Source organism: Schistocerca piceifrons, chromosome 4, assembly GCF_021461385.2.
Source record: "Schistocerca piceifrons isolate TAMUIC-IGC-003096 chromosome 4, iqSchPice1.1, whole genome shotgun sequence".
NCBI classification, from domain to species: Eukaryota; Metazoa; Arthropoda; class Insecta; order Orthoptera; family Acrididae; genus Schistocerca; species Schistocerca piceifrons.
In genome coordinates this window covers 546,203,991-546,226,144 of record NC_060141.1, presented here as the reverse complement: position 1 = coordinate 546,226,144, position 22,154 = coordinate 546,203,991, and the positions used below count along the sequence as shown (strand labels likewise).

The 22,154-nt window shown below is 40.2% G+C and overlaps 1 protein-coding gene across 1 annotated transcript; it reads right to left on the bottom strand.

Moving 5' to 3' along the window:
* Positions 1-1,813: 1,813 nt before the first annotated feature.
* LOC124795992 lies at positions 1,814-19,352 on the bottom strand. Its single transcript, XM_047260073.1, has 5 exons — positions 19,317-19,352; positions 17,477-17,596; positions 10,480-10,772; positions 6,097-6,279; positions 1,814-2,035 (listed from the first exon to the last, which is right to left on the bottom strand). The coding sequence occupies exons 1-5, from the start codon at positions 19,350-19,352 to the stop codon at positions 2,011-2,013; spliced, it is 657 nt and encodes a 218-aa protein (XP_047116029.1). The 3' UTR covers positions 1,814-2,010.
* Between the last annotated feature and the right edge of the window lie 2,802 nt (positions 19,353-22,154).

Below are 22,154 nucleotides of genomic sequence, written 5' to 3'. Positions count from 1 at the left end.
ATATTATCGAAAATGCTAAGAAATTCTGCCATAAATATCGATTTTAATAAAAATATCTAGCATTGTATACATATTAAAGTGTAGATATTCATCTCACTTGGGGTACACCTTAATAAAAGTACCATTTATTAGTACGAAAGTATCTAGCACTACTAAGGAGTTATAAACAGCAGCTTAATGCCATACTATTTAGACAGGAAAAGGTATATCTGGACATTTAGTAATATCGATAAGACAGACAACATACGTTTTTCTTTGCTGTGCATTGTATTAACTCTACGTCCCCAAACATCTACTAAGGAATGATATTGCATAGCATATATTTCTTATAATACCAGTTTCAGTAATTTCTTAAAGCGTGGTATTTATACATGTCTTTGGGTGACTTTACGGAAAAGTGGGTATTTAAAATAGTGGAAGCAAATAGCCCCAAAATTGTAAAAGTGCTCCAAAACTATAAGTATGAACTGAAGGTGGTCATATATTCCAGGAAATATCGTTGGAAAGCCTTGACAACATTCAGTTATAGTAATTCAGCTAACAGGATGATGCACCACCGTGTTTACATATACTGTATACTATCAACTTGTCTGAAATTTTTTTTTGTTTAAAAAAAAAAACATTTGTGCACCACCCAAATCGCCTTGAGAAGTGAGGGCAGGGGGAAGGAGGGCGGGATGGGGAGAAGGTGGAAACTTGAAAGGAGTGAGATGATCCTCCGGTATGTCAATAAGTAAACGCTAAGAGCATTGGTGCAGAGTTCATTTACATTAGGGTCATAAATTACACTTGTATAAGTGTAACTTAAGGGCATACATGCGTGATTTGCTTATTCAAGGACAAATGAAGTCGTTGTTTAGAGAGAACCACAGCTAAGTGAGAAGTTTGTTTACATTTCAGTCTTAAATGTAATGTGATTTCATTATGAGATAAGGACAAGAGGCTGTAGATTTTGTTCACATAAGGAGAGCAATGGCCTTTTTCTCCTAGGAAGGGGTGCAGGTGACCTCGAAAGAGACAGGTGGTGTTTCTTTACACAAGGGTTATAAATAGGAGTTCACGTTATCTCCATGCTCCCCTACTACTGTGGTCTTGCATGAAGCTGTATACGGTTCTGCTGAACCCATCGATTCCTTATTCGAGTGGCACTTGTGCCGTGACACCAGTGCTAGCGGCTGTATTATTTGAATAGCAATATCATGGAACGATAGTCTCGCTAGGCCATGCGCTATCCAATGGCGCTGATAAATGTTCCGCCTTCTTATGCGAGGTTAAACACGATTTCCTCTCAACCAACCAACATTAAAACGCGTACGATAAAGGCACTGTATCTGTTTCTTTGTATGTAGAACATATGTGACGTAAATCTCACGTACCTCGCGCGCTCGTGCTGAAACTCTAATCATGTTCGTATCCAAGGACGTAGAACAGTTTATGCTATTTCGATGTGTATTGTATGCAATGGTAATGCAATTTTAAAGTACAGCAGTGTAACTTTGTAAGTGTCTGTTGCATTTCCTTGCATTCAACAGTGAATAATTTCTGATTAATCATCCCTGCTTCCTAAATTAAATTTCCAAAATTGGTTAACTATTTTTTGTGATAGCGTCGGTTTCCACAAGCGCAATCAGTTTCTGGTAGGATAAAATAAAGAGTGACACAATAGTGTTGATTTCTTAAATTTTATGGCAACTTTGATAAACACAGCCAAAGAAAATATGAAAATAGTGACACATTTTATTATCTGGATTTCAAATATACACTCTTCTGAAATTAGTAAATATAGATACTGAAAGATAAAAAAAATTAAATAAATAGGGCACTTGTTCAGACAAAAGTGCTTCATACGAGTGAATCATACTCTCAGTGGGTATGATATGTGAGATAAATCAATAATGCAGGCAGTGCAAATCCACTTGATCGACGTACTTCATCACGTCAGCATGGTGAGTGCTTGGAATCCTGTTATCGGTTGCTTACTGATGGCTCTACTACCGTTTACGGTCGCTTCTACTTGAGGGTGGAGTCAATACAGCTGCAAAAGAAAAACTTTAATGACTACACAGATAACTTGGAGATCTGTATGACAGGGCATGCTGATCGTCGCTCATCCATATCGCTGCACAAGTGCGAGCTTCAACTAACTGCTGCCTCTTCACACAGCATAAAGGCCAACTCTGTACTATCTACATCGACGCTAGAGTTATAACACACCTAACGTTTCAAATGCGATTCAGTATATGAAAGTGACGCTTTCTGAAATAGGGGCAACGATTCTGTATTAACTGCAAAAATGTATTTTTTGCAGCATTCAGTAGCTCAAGAAAGGAGTTTAGTTATAAAGTACATCTAGGTATATATCATAAACAGATTCGCAAAAAAGAAAGATCATGATATACTTTCCCTGAATGTTAATCCAGAGCTGTTTTGTGGATACAGTATTGTCAAGTTCGCTGTTAAAAGAGTAGTGTAACCGAGTACAAAAGAAAACCTTAGAAAAGAAGGTTTGAGTCCAGAAGTGATAACAATGAACGAACATAGATGACAGGAGGAATATAAGTAAGTTACATTGTACAGTTATAAATAACGCTTCTAAGGAATTTCTACAAAGCATGACTTCATAAATAAACTTAACGACTCAAAATTGTACTAATGATTTCCATTGTACACTACTGAAAATGCCTAAAATAATTAGGTGAAACATTCTTTCTCAAGAAATAAAAATAAAATTGTTACAATATATGAGTAGGTAATTAACTAATTTTTATCTCATGATGAAACTACAGCTGCTTCTATGTCTCTGTACAGAAATGTTGAGAGTTAACGACACAGTAACACATTCACCTAATCGCTTGCTATAATTTTCCTAGAACGTCTCTAGGCGCGCAGTCCGGAACCGCGGGACTGCTACGGTCGCAGGTTCGAATCCTGCCTCGGGCATGGATGTGTGTGATGTCCTTAGGTTAGTTAGGTTTAAGTACTTCTAAGTTCTAGGGGACTGATGACCACAGAAGTTAAGTCCCATAGTGCTCAGAGCCAGCCAGCCTAGAACCTCGCACGGCACCTTGAATTAATAATAAAAGTTTATGCCTTTTCTGACTTAGGTGGCCCATGCCGTGTTGAAGTGTAAGTTTGCATCAATGGAAACGGTACGTAGGCAGTAGCATAAACACAGTTGAAATACTAATTAAGTTTCCAATGTAATTATGAAGAAACTTTTTGTTAGTAGAAGTTACAATAAAACATTATTTTACCTAAACAGTTTTATACTCCATCTCGATTCTACAAACTAATGTATGTGGGAAGTCGGATAACGTAATCATTCCGTTAGCGGTAAAGGAAGACGGGCGCCTAATCTTGGCTTTAAGCTGTTCGAGATCATTAAAGGTGGACTGCGACCTCAGCTGAAAAGAAACGGAAGACAGTATCGATTGTGGTTTGTCAGTGCAATCGACCCGGTGCTCACATTAACTGATGACAGGAAACCGTCGGAATTGTAAATCTCTATCACCTCATACAGCTTTGAACTTGTACGACGATCACACATGGTGCTAGGCGAGATTGCCTAGCACGAAGGCCTAATTTGATCGCTCGTACATGCTGTAGAGATCTTATCACAGCGTTATCATAACCTGAGAGAGTTTCAAAGAGGCCTCATTGAGGATCTCCGGTTGGCCGGCTTGTTGCATTATGTTACTTCCAGATTTGTGAAGTATTCATATGTGACAGGGGCCCAACTTTGACCTTCATGGATATGCGAGAGCAGTGATACTCGCCTTCAAGATCTGGTCGACCACATATGATCACCAGAAGGGAGGATCGCCGTATTGTGCACAGACTACATCGCAACCATTTCATATCAGCGCCTGCCATCAGTGAACAGGTACTGGACTCCTGCTACACTGTGCTTCAGCCTGTCCAACTCTCAGGAGAGATCTCACTCTTCCAAAGTATTGCAGAGGCACTGCAGAGGGACATCTGGCATCGTTCTGTGGGGGGCCATTGGGTATGACTTGAGAACACGACTGGTGGTAATTGAGGGAATGCTGACGACACAGTAGTACAACACGGACAACCTGCAACCTATAGTGTTACCTGTCAAGCGGCAATATCTGGGTGCCATTTGTCAACAGAACAATAGATGTTCATACTCGGTACATGTCTATATCAATTGTCTCCGTGATGTTGAGGTATTCTCTTGGTCATCACGATTCCCAGGTTTGTACACCAAACAATATTTGAGGGAAGAATTCGATGTCCGTCCCAGTGGCAGTACCCAGGATCTCAAGATCGTTGGTCAGCTTGCCTCAGAAGAGGATACAGCCGCTTTACGGCATCGTGCCCCAACGAATCACTGAATGAATCCAAGCCAGAAGGGAAGTTGGGGTCAGTTGGGGTCATACTGTAAAGTTCTGACTTTGTAATCACCGAAAGAATATCACATACTCTATGAACTTGTCAAGTTTAATTTCATCTCGCTCCATTCTGGGTGCTTCGTTTTTTTTCCGCACGGTGTACGTTGATATAACAAAAGTAATGGCATAGCGATATGCACGTATACAGATGGCGGTAGTATCGCTTATACAAGGTATAAAAGGGCAGTGCACTGGAAGGGCCATCATTTGTACTCAATTGGTTCATATGATTAGGTCTATGATGTAATTATAGCCGCGCGGCGTCAAGTAAGAGTCTTCGAATGGGACATTCCATTTCGGAAATCGTCAGGGAATTCAATATTCCGAGATCCACAGCGTCAGGAGTGAGGAGAGAATACCAGATTTCAGACATTTATCTCTAACCGCGGACCACGCATTGGCCAAGAGCCTTCACTTAACGACCGAGAATAGGAGCGTTTGCGTGGAGTTGACAGTGCTGACAGACAAGCAACAATGAGTGAAATAACCGCAGAAATCAACGTAGGACGTGGGACGAACTTATTTAAGCAGCGAAATTTTCCGTTAACGGCCTACGCCAGTAGATGATAAAAGCGAGTGCCTTCGTTAACAGCACATCACCTGCAACTCCTTTCTTGGGCTCGTGATTATATCTGTCGGACACCACAGGACTGGAAACCGGTGGTCTGGTCAGATGGGTCCCAATTTCAATTGGTAAGATCTGATGGTAGGGTCCGCGTGTCCCGCAGACCCCACGAAGCCATGGCATTGTGCAAGCTGGTGGTGGCTCCATAATGGTGTGGGCTGTGTTGACATAGAATAGACTGGGTCTTCTGGTCCAACTGAACGGATCATTAATTGGAAACGGCTACTTGGAGACAATCCGCAGCCATTCATGGTCTTCATGTTCCCAAATAACGATGGAATTTGTGGATGACAATATGCTATGTCACCAGGTCACAGTTTTTCTGTGATTGGTTTGAAGAACTCTGGGCAATTCAAGCGAATGGTTCGGCCACCCGTCGATCATTTATATGACATTATCGAGTGGTCAGTTTGTGCTCCAAATCTACTTTCGCAATTATGGACGGCTATACTGTAGACACTGCAAGGTTCAATATTTATGAAAGCGACTTCCAACTACTTGTTGAGTCCATACCTCGTCGAGCTGCTGCGCTACGCCAATATTAGGAGGTACCCCATGACTTGTCACCTCATTGTATATCGAGCAGTAACGGCCAAAACCAGTATTACGAACTAAACTTTCCGGACAATTTTAATTCCGTGCGTAGCTGACGCGTGACTTTACTGAATGGTTATGGAATGGTTCCTCAGTAAATGGTTAGGCAAAAACATGTTTATACTCTCCTTTAAAATCCTCTCTGCCAACAAGTGAAAAAAGGTTGATTGTAACAATGGCGCGATGTTTGCCAATAAATGAGCGTAATTAATTGTTAACGTGACGACCGCACATTTACTTTCTTTATTAATTTCACCCTTTTCTCAAAATTAATTTCTACCAATTTCATTTGTATTTTTCCTTTCATTTAGATGTAACCCTTTCCTCCCTCTTTACCGACAGATTAACTTCGGTGACGATTGCTTTTCCCAAATTTCCATTAGGTACACGCAGTTTAATTTTTCACTGTCATTAAGGTCGATAAGTGAGGGGGAGGTTACACTGCAGGCTATGGATACTTACGCAGCAGTGGCAACGTCGAAGATCTGACTTCCAGGACACCTGTACATTTCCGGAGACATGCCATCTCCCTTCTGTATGCAGATGTAGTAGATGGCTGGGTTCTCTGGGACAATGCCCACCTGTCCCAGCTGCGTACAAGGCGTGATGGGGCCTTCCGTGCAGACTCGGTCGGATGTCGTCAGGCTGTCAACATAAAGAAAGATTTGATTTAAAAGAGTGACGGACCATATCACATCAGAAGCATTAATTCAGAGACTGTGAAACTGTAGTTTCCTGTAGGTATGGCGAATGCTGCTACAAAGACACCATAACACCAAAAAAAGTTTTACATCCTGGAAGGGATTTTGATGCTATTCGTTTAGGAATCGCTACGTCATTATCTAATCATAGCACTTATCATAAATTTTATTGAAGGGTCCCAAAAGTTATTAAAATCGCTCAACTGTATCAACATCTAAATGGAACCTGTTCTTTTGATTAAAAGCCTACGTTTCTTCCTTGTGCCGCCGTTCGAGATTTTTGGTGAATTGTCTTGCTCAGTACACATACCGTAATTTTGTAAGCTCGTGTTGTTTTATTATTCTTCCACTTTTAATAATTTTCACTGATATACTATCATCCGCTGGCAGTATTCCTTTTTTCATATCAATCGAGGCCGCACAGTATTAACGACAGTGGACCCGCATTCGGAAGAACCGGGTTTGAATGCCACGTCAGCCATCCAGTTATAGATTTTCCATGGTGTCTCTAAATCGCTTTAGGCAATGGTAGGAAACTTCCTCTGAAAAGAATACAGCTGAGTTTCTTCTCCATCTTACCACACATCGACGTTCTGCACCGTCTTTAACATCGTCGTCCACGAAACGTTAAACCATAATTTTCCTTTTTCTCGCCTTTCTTCATATCGATTGGTCTTGCTTTCATCACCTAGCATGCCATTATTTTCATTATTGTAAACTTTATTTCTCTTGTTTATTTTAAAATGTGTGGATATGGCTAAGATTTTAAATTACATAAGCATGTCGACCTACTTTGCTGTGTAAATGACAACAAGAGCGATTCAGCTCAATACATCATGACGATGTGTAATGCCTGATGGCTGAAACACAATGAACTAAGTAATAATTTTTGTTGGAACAAGGATGCCTCGTCAACGAGCTGAAAACAATAACCAATAAAGGAATTTTAGCTATTTTCACGTAGGATTTTTATCCATACATTTTAACACAACAGATCACCTGTCTTTCGATCTGACAAAGCTAAATAATGTGTTTTTTTAACTGTTTCCGTGCTATTCGAGGTATATAGCCGTATCCTTGTCGGTTCTTTTGCAGCACCGCTTTGCTGTAAATCGACTTCAACGACCTCGGTGCTGGTATAAGCATTTAACCTCATATGTTTCTTAGTAATGTCACATTAGATTTATAAAACTTTTCGTGCAATGAAAAGAAGAATAGCGCCTGGAAATGCAAAAGTAAATTGCAGACTCATTTATAGGATGTATGCAACAGAAAATATCTGCCCATAACTGAAGCAATATTATAGTTGATTGAATAGTTCGCGAGTGTACTGCCGGTCATAGATCCTGGCGGACACATTTCGGGGACATGTCTGATCGGTCCAATGGGTATTGTTTGCAATAATTATGCAAAGAAGAAGAATCTTGCAATGGGAAGACTAAGTTCGAGAACTGCAGAATAAAGAGCTCAAACGAACAGCAGTACACGTCTTTCTAAAACTTGCGTGTACTTCGGTACTGAGAATGTTACGCCACCGGTTATCAAATGTGCGACATTTTTACCACAACTTGTTTCGGGACTATGTTACGTTGTTATTAAGTGCTTTGGTAGGTGAAACAAGCTGCCTTTACTTTACAACTCTGTTTTGAGTGTATAAGATGCCAATATCACATGTTCTTGGAAGAGTTTTATATTTGACAAAGCATGTTTGCTGCTGAGTTTCTACTTTTGATGGAGCCTAATGGCGTAGAAGCTTTAAAGTATGTTAGAGTGCAGGACGATATAAATATTTTCATATGGTTGTGAGTACGTGTAGTATCGCGGTTCATCGGTTGGTTTTTGTAGTATCGTAATTTATCGATACTGATTCCTGCGGGCGGCGCGTGTGGCGATTTGGACATCACCACCAATGAAAAGACTCCAGGCCACCGACCAGTGAAGGCATCCAGGACGGTGTGGAGGGCACCTGGGCACCAATGTTCTACTTCACGATTATTTCTAGTCGAGTTTACTTTCATGTCGCTGGTTGGTGCCGAACGTTACATCGAGTTGTTGATAGCTAGCCCTACCGGCAAACATTCTGTGTACATAGGTAGGCACACGGCACATTGGGGCCTCTGGATATAGCTAGCCACGGCTACCCAAGTTGTCAAAAGTGTAGCATTTCTTCAACCACAAGTTCAGTACTATATACGTAATAAAAGTAAACTTGTGTCAACTAATCTTTTCCTTGCCTGTCCAGATTACTATGGCAACAGATCCTTTGGTCACTTTCTACCCACTCCTCATTACCAGTGCGGATGTAACACTTGGCTTCTCGGAAGATAATGGTTACCGACTAGCAGCATAACAGTTTATTTTACGGTACTTGATAGGGCGATAACGTCGTAAAATATCACACATTTGACAACTGCTGGCATGACATTCTCGGTTCCGTTTCGTGAGACGGTTGTACGATGGCTATACAACACCTGAAGTGACTGTTACAGGTGTGTTTATATAATTGTATAGGCAATTTTCTTATTTGTAGATTTCTTAGGATGCGCATGTAATATATGTGTCGTTTAGTTATGAGCTAGCAGCCTCGCTAGAAAAGTTGCGCCGCCTGGAGACTGGTTAGAAAATCTTTCCTCTGCGCATTGAATGAGATGGATTTACTAAGATAGATACTATTTTGAGAAGATTGGGATTTAAGGTAACAAATGAACATATTTTACTTTATTATGGCAGTATTTAGCTAGGCATTCTTGGTTCGACAGAGACTTACACATCAGGTATTTCTTTCTATTTTATAAAGTTAATTCACAGACAGTGTTAATGGATTTGAAAAGACAACAAGAATATAACCATTAGTATGACGATCCTTGTGTTAGAATAAATTTTTATGTTGAGATGCATTTTTTTTTCAGTGTTGATATTACGTTTTTGTAACTTGTAATGAAATATTTTCTTATAGCTTGCTAAGCCTTCAGTGGCGAACTTTTGTGAGTGGAATAGTTTCAAGAAATTTTGATGAGATTGTTTTCTTTTTTAATACAGTTTCTTGAAAAGAATTTTTATCAAGAGAGTCACTCAGATTATCCTATGTCATTATGAAGTTCCAATTACCTGATGGACATTACTTTTTATGTGAGACAAATTTTACGAGATACAAATGTGCGCTGCATATGTTTCATATATCGTATTGCTCTACCACGATTCTCTGTAGTTGGTACTAACTCAGAATTTGAGGCACACCTTTTCTTCTTGCTCTTCAAGAGCAGTTGTACGGCTTTTTCAGTTGCGTCAGCCAGATAAAGGAAATGTTACTTTTCAATCTCACAGGTCAGTTAACAGCGTCGAATTTAATTGTTCTCTTTAAAGTACAGAGTGTCTTAAAAGACAAAGGACAGAGTTAGTTTGGCAGGACATATTTCATTTACAGTCTTGCAGTCAGATTTGCTTCCCATTCTGTCTCACAGATTTAGTTTTTAACTGTAAACATGAGGTTAGCTTATGCACATATTTCTTTTCTATGAATGGAATTTTTTGGTATGCGACAGCTTACGTTCATAAAGAGGCTATACATACAAAAAGAAATAACCCAGAAGTAAAGCAAACAGCTGCACAGTCACATAATCCTATCTCTTTTATTTACTAAGACATCTTGCAACTGCACTTCCCCGACTTCGGAAGCCTATCTGAAGGAATTAGTCTGGAGTGCATCAACGATAAACAATTCAAACAAGAAGAGGATAGTAGGTTTCGAAATGTGAAGTTAGAGAAGAGTGCCACAGATTCGATAGGTACATCACATAATTATAAAGGATGTACTGAACCTGATTAAAAGAAGGGAACAGATGATAGAACACACTCTGAAACGCTAGGTAACCGACAGATTGATAATGGACGGAAGTCTGGGAATAAAAATTTTAGTAGAGACCAGCTACAGTAAGAACATTCGAATGGATGTAGGCTACAGTAGTCATGCAGAGACGAGGAAACTTGCAGAGAAAAGGAGAGTAGCAGGAAAAGTTGCATCAAACCCATACTCGGACTAAAGACCCCAACAAAGAATACAAAATGTCTTCCTCACAATGAAAAGAGTCCTGGAAACTATTCTGGGATGGAGAGGTGTTCTTGGAACAGTAAAATATATGCTCACCTGCAGTCTGCTTTCAGAGGATTGTACGCTGAAGTGCCGGAGCATGTTTGTGGTTGAGAACCTGCGTTGACCTCAGTGCAGATGTGGTACGTCTGGCAGTCGTACGGGTCAGGGAAGGATCCGATGCCGTGGCACGTGAACTCCTCGCCGGGCAGGGAAGAGTGGCACTCAGAGTCCGCTGACGCGACGCAGGCAGCCTGCTCTGCGCTGCACTTCTGATCCGCGCTGGAGTCGCACACTGCCACCACCGTGGCGTAGAACCCGCCTGAACCATCGCCCAAACATACCAGCACCTGCACGAACAGAGAAACTTACTTTGAAGACATGTAGAAAGATAAGAAAGTAACAGATATTTTTTTTATTTTATACAAGCACAAATTCCAACACCTGTGCAACGAAACTGCCTTCAGGACACGAAGGAATTATAGATGTTGGCTGCTACTGGACGTTGATTTAAATCAATGGGAGAAGTTTGTGGTTGGCTGGTATTCAAACACAGGTCTCCTGCTCAGTACGTAGATGCGCTGACCACTACGCAATCCAGACAAAACTGTCATCTTAGCTGCACGAACTACCCTAGAACGCTGCTCGTCAGACTCAAATTCTCAACTTATTCACGCACAACTAATGTTGGGCCCTTTGCCAATTATCCTCATTTCCTGCGGCATTTCGCTGATTCGCGTAAGAGTTCGCGTCTGGTTTGCATGCACACTGATACTACAAACAAACACACACGCACAAACAGGGTGACAATTCATGTTGGTTATTAATAAAAGCTTCAGCTGTATTTGGTACTTTATTACTCTACTACTACCGGTTTTGTGGCGCTACGAGGCACATCTTCAGGTGAACACATGATGAAGGCATTAGAGCCGAAAAACTCGTAATCTTTTTTCCCAACATTCGTTGTTCGTCGAAACAAAACTTCGCTAGACGACGATATGTCATGGATTAGAAACAGCCAGATTCCAATATAGTGGCTGGATCCAAAACAACTCGTGCCATAGTGATCGCTTCTGCGATCTGTATGGAACCGCGTACAGGGGACGTGGCCCCGTGCTCTGTCATATTGACGGCAAGGAAAACAAAATACAGCTGAAGCGGTTATTAATTCCCAAGATGGATAATCATACCTGTGGTTGCGCCACCCACAAAGTTGTCTGCAGGGTGGCAGTTATTGAACTATATGAAAAAAAATTAGTTGCAAACTACGGCATGCATTCACTTTATTCAACATGTACACGTCTCAACAGAATTCGGATTTGGGTTATGACATGTTCGGTATGCCTGTCATCATTTGCGATGGTACGGCGTAGATGAATAGCGATATTCTGCTTCACCCGCTGAAGTGTCGAAACACCGATGCTGTCGATGGCCGGCCGTGGTGGCCGAGCGGTTCTAGGCGCTTCAGTCCGGAACCGCGCGACTGCTACGGTCGCAGGTTCGAATCCTGCCTCGGGCTTGGATGTGTGTGATGTCCTTCGGTTAGTTAGGTTTAAGTAGTTCTAAGGTGTAGGGAACTAATGACCTCCGATGTTAAGTCCCAAAGTGCTTAGAGCCATTTTGCTGTCGATGACCGCCTGAATCACCGTTTTCAGCTCAGCATGGTTTTGGGGTTATTGCTGTACACCTTGTCTTTAACATAGCCCCACAAAAGAGCCGCATGTGTCCAGATCCGGAGAATATGGCGGTCAATCGAGGCTCATACCAGTAGACTCTGGGTACCCCAGCGCCACAATACGGTCCCCAAAGTGTTCCTCCAGGACATCAAACATTCTCCTGCTTCGATAGGATCGAGCTTGCATCAACCACACCTCCCCGAAATCAGGGTCACTTTGGACAATGGAGACGATATCATGTTCCAAAACTTTCACGTACCGTTCACTGGTCGCCCACCGTACCATCAAGGAATATCGCAACTATTATTCCGTGACTGGACATTGCACACCACACGGTCACCCATTGAGGGTGAAGCGAGTTCTCCATCGCGAAATTCGGATTCTCAGTCCCCAAAATACGCCGGTTATGCTTATTGACGAACCCATCCGAGATTTTTGTTCCGCTCCCCCCCCCCCCCCCCCCTCCTCCAACAAATGATACAATTTGGGTACATTCGTGTGAACTGATTACAGTTTCTCATGTCAGTTCCTGTTTGGATTCCCTAAATCGCTTGAAGTGAATTTTGGGATATTTCCTTAAAAAAAGGCACTGCTAAGTTTGTTCAAAATTCGCGTCGTATAATCGATAATTATCGATGGCTAAGTCTCAATCTTTTTCAGTAACGATATCATCTATCTGTTCAAAGACTTTTATACTGTATTTTTCACCACGATACAAAACCACAAGAAAATAGAAAAGGTGAATTTTAAGACACTTTACAACTATCACAAGACTTAGAACTGACTAAAACAGAAAAGCTAATCATACTGTTGCCCATTTCTGTGCGGCATCGGGAGAGGTAGGGTTTCTGCACACGATTTTGGGATAATTTTTGGGTACTACACATTTTAGCCTCAGCGATCCTCTCCAGACCTCTTCCGTCGAAGAATTAGTGTGTAACTTATTCAGATCATTGGATGATGGCCTGTTAATAAGTCTAAACCAGTAATGGTACCACTTCAGTGGCCTTAGGCAGAAATATATACTTTTTAAAAATCAAAAGACAATTCCCTAAGGCTTTGTTCGTACATTACTGAAAGAAATTCAGTTGTACAGCGTGATTCAACAGGTGATCCGCATTATGCTCTAAGGGTAGCTCAAGCCAGCACAACTCTGCTTAGCTTATCAGGTGTTACATGAAGACCAGATGCCTTCCCACATGTATTGAGTTTCAGAGATTACCTTCTGTCCTTACAGACCTACGGCCAACACGAAATTTTTTTACGTAGTCTTTGCCAGTTTGGTCAAATTATGAATGATGCAAAAGAATTTAGCTTCCCTTTTAATTAAAGGCAAGGATGGTAACATTAGAAGTGTAATTAGAATCCCACTGTTAAACGCAGAGGAGAGAACTGACAAGTGGAAAGAGTACATCGAAGGCGTCCGAGAAGGGAAGACGTGTCTGATGACTTGATAGAAATATAAACTGGAATCGATAAGGTAAACATAATGAATCCAATCGGAATTTAAAAGAACTCTTGAAGACTTGAGATCAAGTAAAGCAGATGGATAGATAACATTCCACCTGATTTTCTAATCATTGGGACAAATAGCAACAAAACGACTATTCAAGTTGGTGTGTAGATTCTATGAGAGTGGCGACGTACCACTAGACGTTCTGTAAAATTATGCACACAACTCCAAAGATAGCAAGGGCAGTCAGGTACGCAAACTATCGCGCAAACAGCTTAACATCTCATGCATCCAAGTTGCTGACAAGAATTAGGTACAGAACAATGGAAAAGATGATATGTTACATGACGATCAATTTGGCCTTAGGAAAGATAAAGGCACCAGAGAGGTAGATGTGACGTTGCGCTTGATAATGAAAGGAAAACAGGAGTAAAATCAGAATACGCTCAAAGGATTTGTATATCTCGAAAAAGCGTTTGAAAATGTAAAATCTTTCAAGATGATCGAAATTTGGAGAAAATAGACGTAAGATTCAGTGAAAGATAGGCATTATACAATGTGTACAAGAACCAAGAGGGTACAATGAGACAGGTTGAAACAAGAACGAAATGTTCCGATTAAAAAGGGTCTAAGACACAGATGCAGTCTTTCGCCGCTACTGTTAAATCTATACACTGAAAAACCACTGAGGGAGACAAAAGAAAGGTTCAAGAGTGGGATTAAAATTCAGGGTGAAAGCATATGAATGATAAGATTAACTGGTGACATTGCTCTCCTCAGTGAAAGTGAACATGTATTACAGGATCTGTTTAACGGAACGAACAGTCTAATCAGTACAGAATCTGGATTGAAAGTAAACAGCAAAAAGACAAAGAGCTGGGAGGTATACAAATGAGAATAGCGAGAAACTAAACATCATAAACGGTACTCAAGAAGTAGAAGAAGCTAAGGCACTCTGCTACCTTGGAAGTTCTGCTACCTTGGAAGCATTCAATCCCGCGTCCGGCCATCCTGATTTAGGTTTTCCGTGATTTCCCTAAATCGCTCCAGGCAAATGCCGGGATGGTTCCTTTCAAAGGGCACGGCCGACTTCCTTCCCCGTCCTTCCCTAATCCGACGAGACCGATGACCTCGCTGTCTGGTCTCCTTCCCCAAACCAACCAACCATCCTTGGAAGCAACCCATGAAGGACGAACCGAGGACGACATAAAAAGCAGACAAACACTAGCAACGAGAACATTCTTAGCCAACAGAAGTCTACTGCTGTCAAACATAGTCCTTAATTTGAGGAAGATATTTCTGAGAATGTATGTTTGGAGCACAGAAGAGAGTTGGGGCGTTTGAGATATGGTGCTAAAGAATAGTGTTGAAAATTAGATCGGATGATGAGACAAGGAATGAAGAGATTCTCTGCAGAATCGGCGAGGAAAGGGCCGTAGGGGAAACACTGATGGTAGGACATGTGTTACGGCAGCAGGGAATAACCACCACGGTACTTGAGAGGGCTGTGGAGGTTAGAAGCCGTAGAGGAAGACAGAGACTGGAATACCTCCAGCAAATAAGTGAGCACGTAGGTTGCAAGTGCTACTCTGAGATGAAGAGGTTAGCGCTGGAGAGAAATTCGTGGCAGGCCTCATCAAGCCCATCAGAAGACTGGTGAAAAAAAAAGTCACGTACTATAACAGCTCCATTTACAACATGAGGTAGCTTTGACATTTTCAAAAGGTCAGTGAACTTCATATAAGAATAAACAAAAAAATGTCAAGAATAGTCACAGTTTCTTTGAATGTAAACGGTTCCGAGGGTCGTAAAAAAGCAGTGCTCTAAATTGGAAATCTGTTTGATCAGAAATAGCCGTATGAATGTTGAATTACATCAATATCTTAATGATATGCAAGTAACAGGTCGTAACCATCCTTCGCATGCGATATCTCCCGCAGTCGGTCGCTCGCCTCTGCACACAACACACGAGTGGTTTCTCAAGCAATCAGTGTTATAAACGTCAATGTGTTGAGAAGTTCTGCTATGGAAAATGAACTGCAGTGTTAAGTAGCAGTTTAGTCGATTTGTGTATCTCTAGGAATGCCTACAAAACCTAAATTAAAAACGGAGAAATGTAATTTGTTAATCTAGTTTTTAAACGGTTTTCTTGGCAACTGCAGGTTGCTTTACAGAATATGCTACATTTTTCACTGCCACCAAATGGGTTGTGTTATCCTTCCTGTGTGGCAATACAACTCATTTTACGTTTATAGGCCCTCGATTCCTTTTTTATTCGTTAGTCTCCTGGTTTAGCTGGAAGCATTTTCAAACGTCCCCTTTGAACAATTATACATGACTGTGCTTAAACTGACACACAATATTTTTAGCGCAACGCAATCTGACTTTCAAAAATCCCTACAAAAGAATGGCCCTGACTAACATTAACCTATACGTTTCACAAATCACTTACCTCGCAAAAATCTTGGGTACTCGAACTACCGCAATACAGCGAGCGCCACTACTGCCAGCTAAATAAAACATGCAGACTACTGAAGGCACTAACTACTGATAGGCACAGTTAGCAAAAGAAAGATTTTGATAGAGAACAAACAATGTATTTACCTTAATATTGTTCAAAAGTCATATTATATATCAGTTCATGACATCCAGTCTTACAAATGTACTGTCTCTGATGGACACGCGTCCAGATCATCCGCTCTCAAAAATCCGCCATCTCACTTCCCCACATCCACCACTGCTTGCAGCTCACCTCCAACTGCGCAACGCTACGCGCTGTTAACATCCAGCTGCCCAACACTACAATGGCAGACAACAACGCAAACTAGCCACAGACTGCACACAGAACAGCCAGTGATTTTCATGCAGAGCGCTACGTGGCGTTACCAATAAGAAAACCGAAACAGCCTACTTACAACTTACACACTTTACTCAATGTGTCTACAGACATTTGTCAATAGCATCACTACCGATTACTTTAAATTCTTGTTATAAATTGCGTGAAGGAGAATTAGATTACATGAAATGATGATGGACTTGAGTATAACTGTATAATATATTTGCCCTGAACACTTAAATTAAAATTTCATCTTAAAATTACAGTGGGTAAGTATGTCATTCTGTTTAGAAATTAAAAACTTTAATAATGCATATAATTATTTCTTAAATAGCACAAAATCATAAGACAAATCCCAGTTTATAGCGACTTAGCTGTGAGCTTCACGTCGATTCACTTCTATAGCACAAGCTTCAAAATGCTAATCGCTGCATGATCGGGGGTGTATTTACTATTACTTCTCAATATGAATGGGACCTCCACCATCCACTTCGCTTTACAGAGTAGTCGTGGTCCCTTGATAACTGTAAATTCTAACGTAAATTTCTTTCTCAGTGGGGGCAAAACGAGACGAAACAAAACTGCAGAACCATGCTTGATAAACGGAAAAACACATCGTAACCATATTACCACATACCGCTCCTAACAGCCATGCGATTCGTGCACGCAGTATGGCTCTGTTTCGTGCACGAATCGAATGCAGTCCGTCAGATTGCCTGGAATTTCCATGCGACCAGCTGTCAGTGACCGATTGCTGCAATTTTCCCATGCGCCGTGATGCATTACCATCGCTCGACAAGGTAGTCTCAGTTCGACAGCTGAAACCATCGCACAAATGCTTATCTTGCAGAACTTAGCAACAGTTAGTTCGTCTACTCACGATCATACTAACGGGTTACGTTGTTACATCTAATAACTTGAACAATACAGACGTTCAGAAGCAATAGAGTCGTCGCATAAACAACCGGGGTGGCCACTCGTAGCTGGTGGAGCACACAGAGCAGCAGGCCACAGGCAACTGAGGTGGCCGCCCCTTTGGAAGAGAGTGAGCCTTACCCATCACCACACCGTCTGAAACAGCAAACTCACCTGTGAACAGTCGTCACTGCAGATAATCTCGCTAGCCGCTGTGCAGACTCCCCGTTGGTCGTGTCTGAGCCACCATGGCAGCTTGCCGAGAGCCGCGCTGGCATGGGCGGCACACAGCAGCTGCAAAAGAGAATGGCATGAGCTCTACAATGTATTTCATAACAGCCACACCACTTTCAGTGTGGCTCATGATTCGGTCACTCCAATGATAATGTGTTGTTCCCATAACTTAATACCACTGTTCATTTGGAAAAATATATTACCTAGCCTATATATGGGCTACTGTTTATGATATATTTGACAAGCAATGTACAGGGACTAATTAAGTTCTCGTTTCTGACGCACTGAAATTTCTTGTCGGTGAAAATACAAAACACTGAACACATTGAAAACACGTAGTAGTTACATTTTATTAGTGCTTGTATTCCCGAGGTCGAATGTAAATTTTGAGATCGACATCTTTTGTGGACAAATTACTTGTCTTTATAATGTTTCCGGTCGGTGTTTCGTCTAGAAGAGCTTCTCTCCAGGTTTTCAGGTTATTTTTGGTGGTATCACCAACGACTAAAATGTATGTACAACTTCTGATACTCTGTTTATTGCCCTGACACTCTGTTGGAGCTTCAGTGGCCCCAGTATATTTTGCCAGCATAACATTCATATCACTTAAGCATGCAGTCAGATGCATATGTAATTTTTGCGGCATGCGTCGTGATCTATACGTCATAATTACGAAGTTACTCGGTACACAATAATTAGTTAATGTATTATTAATTTATAGTGTAACAATGTTCATTACGGTCCACTGAATTTTAATATAAAAGGGAAGCTTTCATATTGTGCCAGTGGGACATGCATGTGAACCAGGTTTATAAGTTATTGAGTGAACCAGGTTGAGATCAGAATGGTAGTTCTAGATGCACAAATAAACAATAGCTATGATCTTATTACCGAAATTAAAATGAAAGGGAACATCATTTTCATGCATGTCAATCAATAGCATCTGACCTGTGGAATACCGACTCTGGACAAATAGTTAGGGTAATCAAGGTGTCCAGAAAGAAATGGATACTTTCGTGTTGATGTTTACATTAATTCATATTAACATACCATCTTGATTGAGGTAATTCGTCTTCTTGCTGCAAATGAGTTATCTCAACAGTTGCTAAAAACTATCTAAAACCAAGTGATGCAATATTTTCATACTTTCTGGTGGTACTGGGTCATCAGAACTATCTGCCCATGTAATGTATTATTCCACTATAAATAAATATTAGTTCTGGCTGTCAACAAGAGTTTTAGCTGTATTAGGTATAATAATTGTAGGTATGAAAAGCAACAGGAAATTTTAAGCAATCATATAGTAATTTCATTATATTCGAACTAACTTTTCATATGAGAGAAATTATTTTACCGAACCAAAGAACTTTTTCACAGGAGCAATCCATTAGATAACGACCGAGTACTTACTTCACTTTCTGAACGATGATGGCGGTGGACATATGAGAACTGTTTACTTTTCTAATGAAGAAACTGATTTATTTCGCCTTGTTTAGTGCTTTGTGTAGCAAATTATGCAGTATCTAAATTATTATTGCAGACAGATATGACGGTAACAGTCAGAGGACCACCCTACCATCTCATCATATTTTCCTCTACAACAGGTTAGATTAATGCTATCGCTGTTGTTCTGATAAATTCTGGAACTATTTTTCCCTTACGTTAGCGTGACTCGAACTATTCTCGCTCTAATTACCTATTGTTAACATAGTTTGCGACATAACGATAAATATAAACACAGCCATATTTTGTCTGATCGAGTCCGATCAATATCACTTACCAGAAAGGCAAACTTAAGACCTGTTGGAAGCTCCATGTTAGTCTGAATAGTTTGCGTTGTATTGGACCAGCTATTTAAATACTTTTGTTTAACCTTGGGTTCTCAAGAGACCTACGAGATAGTGTTGATATCAGAAAAATCTTTGCGCAACAGTTTTGAAGTTTTTACAACTGTTATCGAAGCACTTGATGCAGAATGAGGAAGGATTTACGAATGTCTTCCTATTTTCGTAAATGGAATTTGATTATATGGAATAGGTGCTTCTAGAATGGTAATATACACAGTTAAGTACGCAGGACACTGAAGTTACATGTAAGGTTTTTTGGGATTCAAGTAGGCTTCCTGCACAACAGCAAAATCGAAGGCTCCAGAACACTACCCACCTCTATGTGGGAGTATTATTATTACCATTATTTCAATTATTCATTACATTGACTACTTTACTTTGTTTACCAAACGACAATTTGTTTTCTTTGCGTGCAGTATCAATTTTGACTTCATAATAAACTCCTTGGGTAGCTGATCAAATGAAACCCGGTAAATGCAATCAGCGTAACACTACTGCATTGCTTTGCATCTAGAAACTAAAGCTAAAGCAATATTTTATTTTCTATTTGTTCCAAGTTCAGATGTATGATTGTTACGTGGCCGAAAACGAACTTTGTCTTCATAAATTTTACTCCGTCAGCACACCTGTTTCATTTACAATAAATTTTGAAAGCTCTTTTAGAACTGTAATTCGCTGTTAGCAAAACATGTTTTTCTCAGAGTAGGACATTATTCCTCGCAAATTTTGTGCCTAATTTTTACCGTCATACATGTAAATAAAAATTTTATTTTTCATTGTTTCTTACAAATGTCCAAGGACAGACGAATGACGATCAAATCTGTAAATACCAGAAAATATGCGATCTATAGGTAAACGTAGACGTATTTAATATATTAGAAGAGTTTAATATAAACAGGAAGACTGGGAGAGGACTGTTCAATATTGTACTGGAAAAAGTAATTAGATCATGGGAAAAAGAAGTAAAAAATATAAATATAAGCAAACTAAGACGATCTAGCGATATTTCAAACAACAGGAAAGAGGCGATTAATTCTCTTGAAAACGCCATGAAACAGCACCTAAGAGCGGACTGAAAATTTCCTATGACAGAACCCAATACATGGAAGGTTCTCTTCGTCACCGAAATTTACAGTCCATGTTTACACAATATGCTAAAACATCTCAAGTAATCAAATTCAAGTTCCTGGGAGAAATCATCCAAATCCTTGCGATTAAATCGTGGGGCAAATAAACAGTGATTCATTAAATTACAAAAAGCTTATGGAATTCTTATAGAACTACAAGGAACAGGTACAATAAAAATTCAGTATCTTCTAACGCAAAATTGAAACGTATCACAGTAGGCAAAACAGAAGCCATAATCATTGTAACCATATTAGATTGGTTAAAGACATAGAAAAAGAAGAAAGGAAAATACTGAGGGAAATTTTTTGTCAGATTTGTGTTGAAGGTATCAGGATGAGACGGAAATCTAAATAGTTACCCGAAAATTTGAAGAAAATCTCGGACGAGTTCGAGAAAAAAAATTGAAGTTTTGTGTCCACATTTTGAGAGTGAACGATAATAGCCTGGCGGAAAAAATTTCCTACTTTTTTTTCAGATCAGGTTTCTTTTAAAACAAGTACCCGAAAGCATCAGACAAACGCTGATTTTCTTCAAATCGGACGATGTACACACATCAATACCACCTGTTCCATATCCTTTTCCATCAGTTTTTTTTTCAGAAAGAAAAACCATTTCTGTGTTTATCCATAGCCTTTCTTGGAGGAATTCAAAATGTGTTACTTTTTTCTTGCTCCTCGAGATTAAAAGCCATCTTAACACAGTGGTTACGTCCAAAGGGGAGAAATCTAGTAACTGGGCTTCTGTAGCCTTTTCTGCACTGCTATGTAGACTGGAAAAAATGTCTTCGAAGATATATAACTGCGCAAGTGTCTTCAAAAATGGCTGTGAGCACTATGTGACTTAACATCTGAGGCCATCAGTCCCCTATAACTTAGAACTACTTAAACCTAACTAACCTAAGGACATCACACACATCCATGCCCAAGGCAGGATTCGAACCTGCCGGCGCGCAAGAGTGTTATTCTGAAACAGATACCATTAGTTACGTACACTTTATTTTTGCTGAGGAAATAGTGACAGACCGAAGAAGATTTGACTGATTCCATGCGGTAAGCTAGGATTATTTAAACGACAAATCACTCTCGAGATTGTAACCACATATATTTGTTTCTGTATAAAATTTAGCTCAACTTTACCTGCCACTGTAAAAAAGTCTACGTGTCATCAAAACCGCATCCCCACAAACTGTTACCAACTAAAACTCGTGTGGTGATCTTTGAACAAAGAGAACCTAATTTGAACTGAACTGTAACTAATCACAATGCAACTTGTCTTTATCTTAAATGCGCAACTGAAGTAAAACAATTATCTGTCCCTAATCAAAATTTCCGCTTACCTCGCGTATTGACAATATTGTTGCAAATTTCTCGAAAGTACAATAGCAAACATTTCAAACTGTTGCATGTGGTATTACAGACTGACAAACAGTGGGATGGGGAGAGTAAATATCCCTATGAAATGATATTCCGAGACAACGATTTTAGAATGAAATATGTATTCAAAAAGATACTGTAAAACTTCGCGTGATGTCTGCACATAACATACGTCTTAATAATTCAAGGCTTAATAAAGTGAACAATGATTTACAGAGGATGCAATGTTGACAGAGAATTTCTATAAAAACCAAACAGCTTAATTAATTA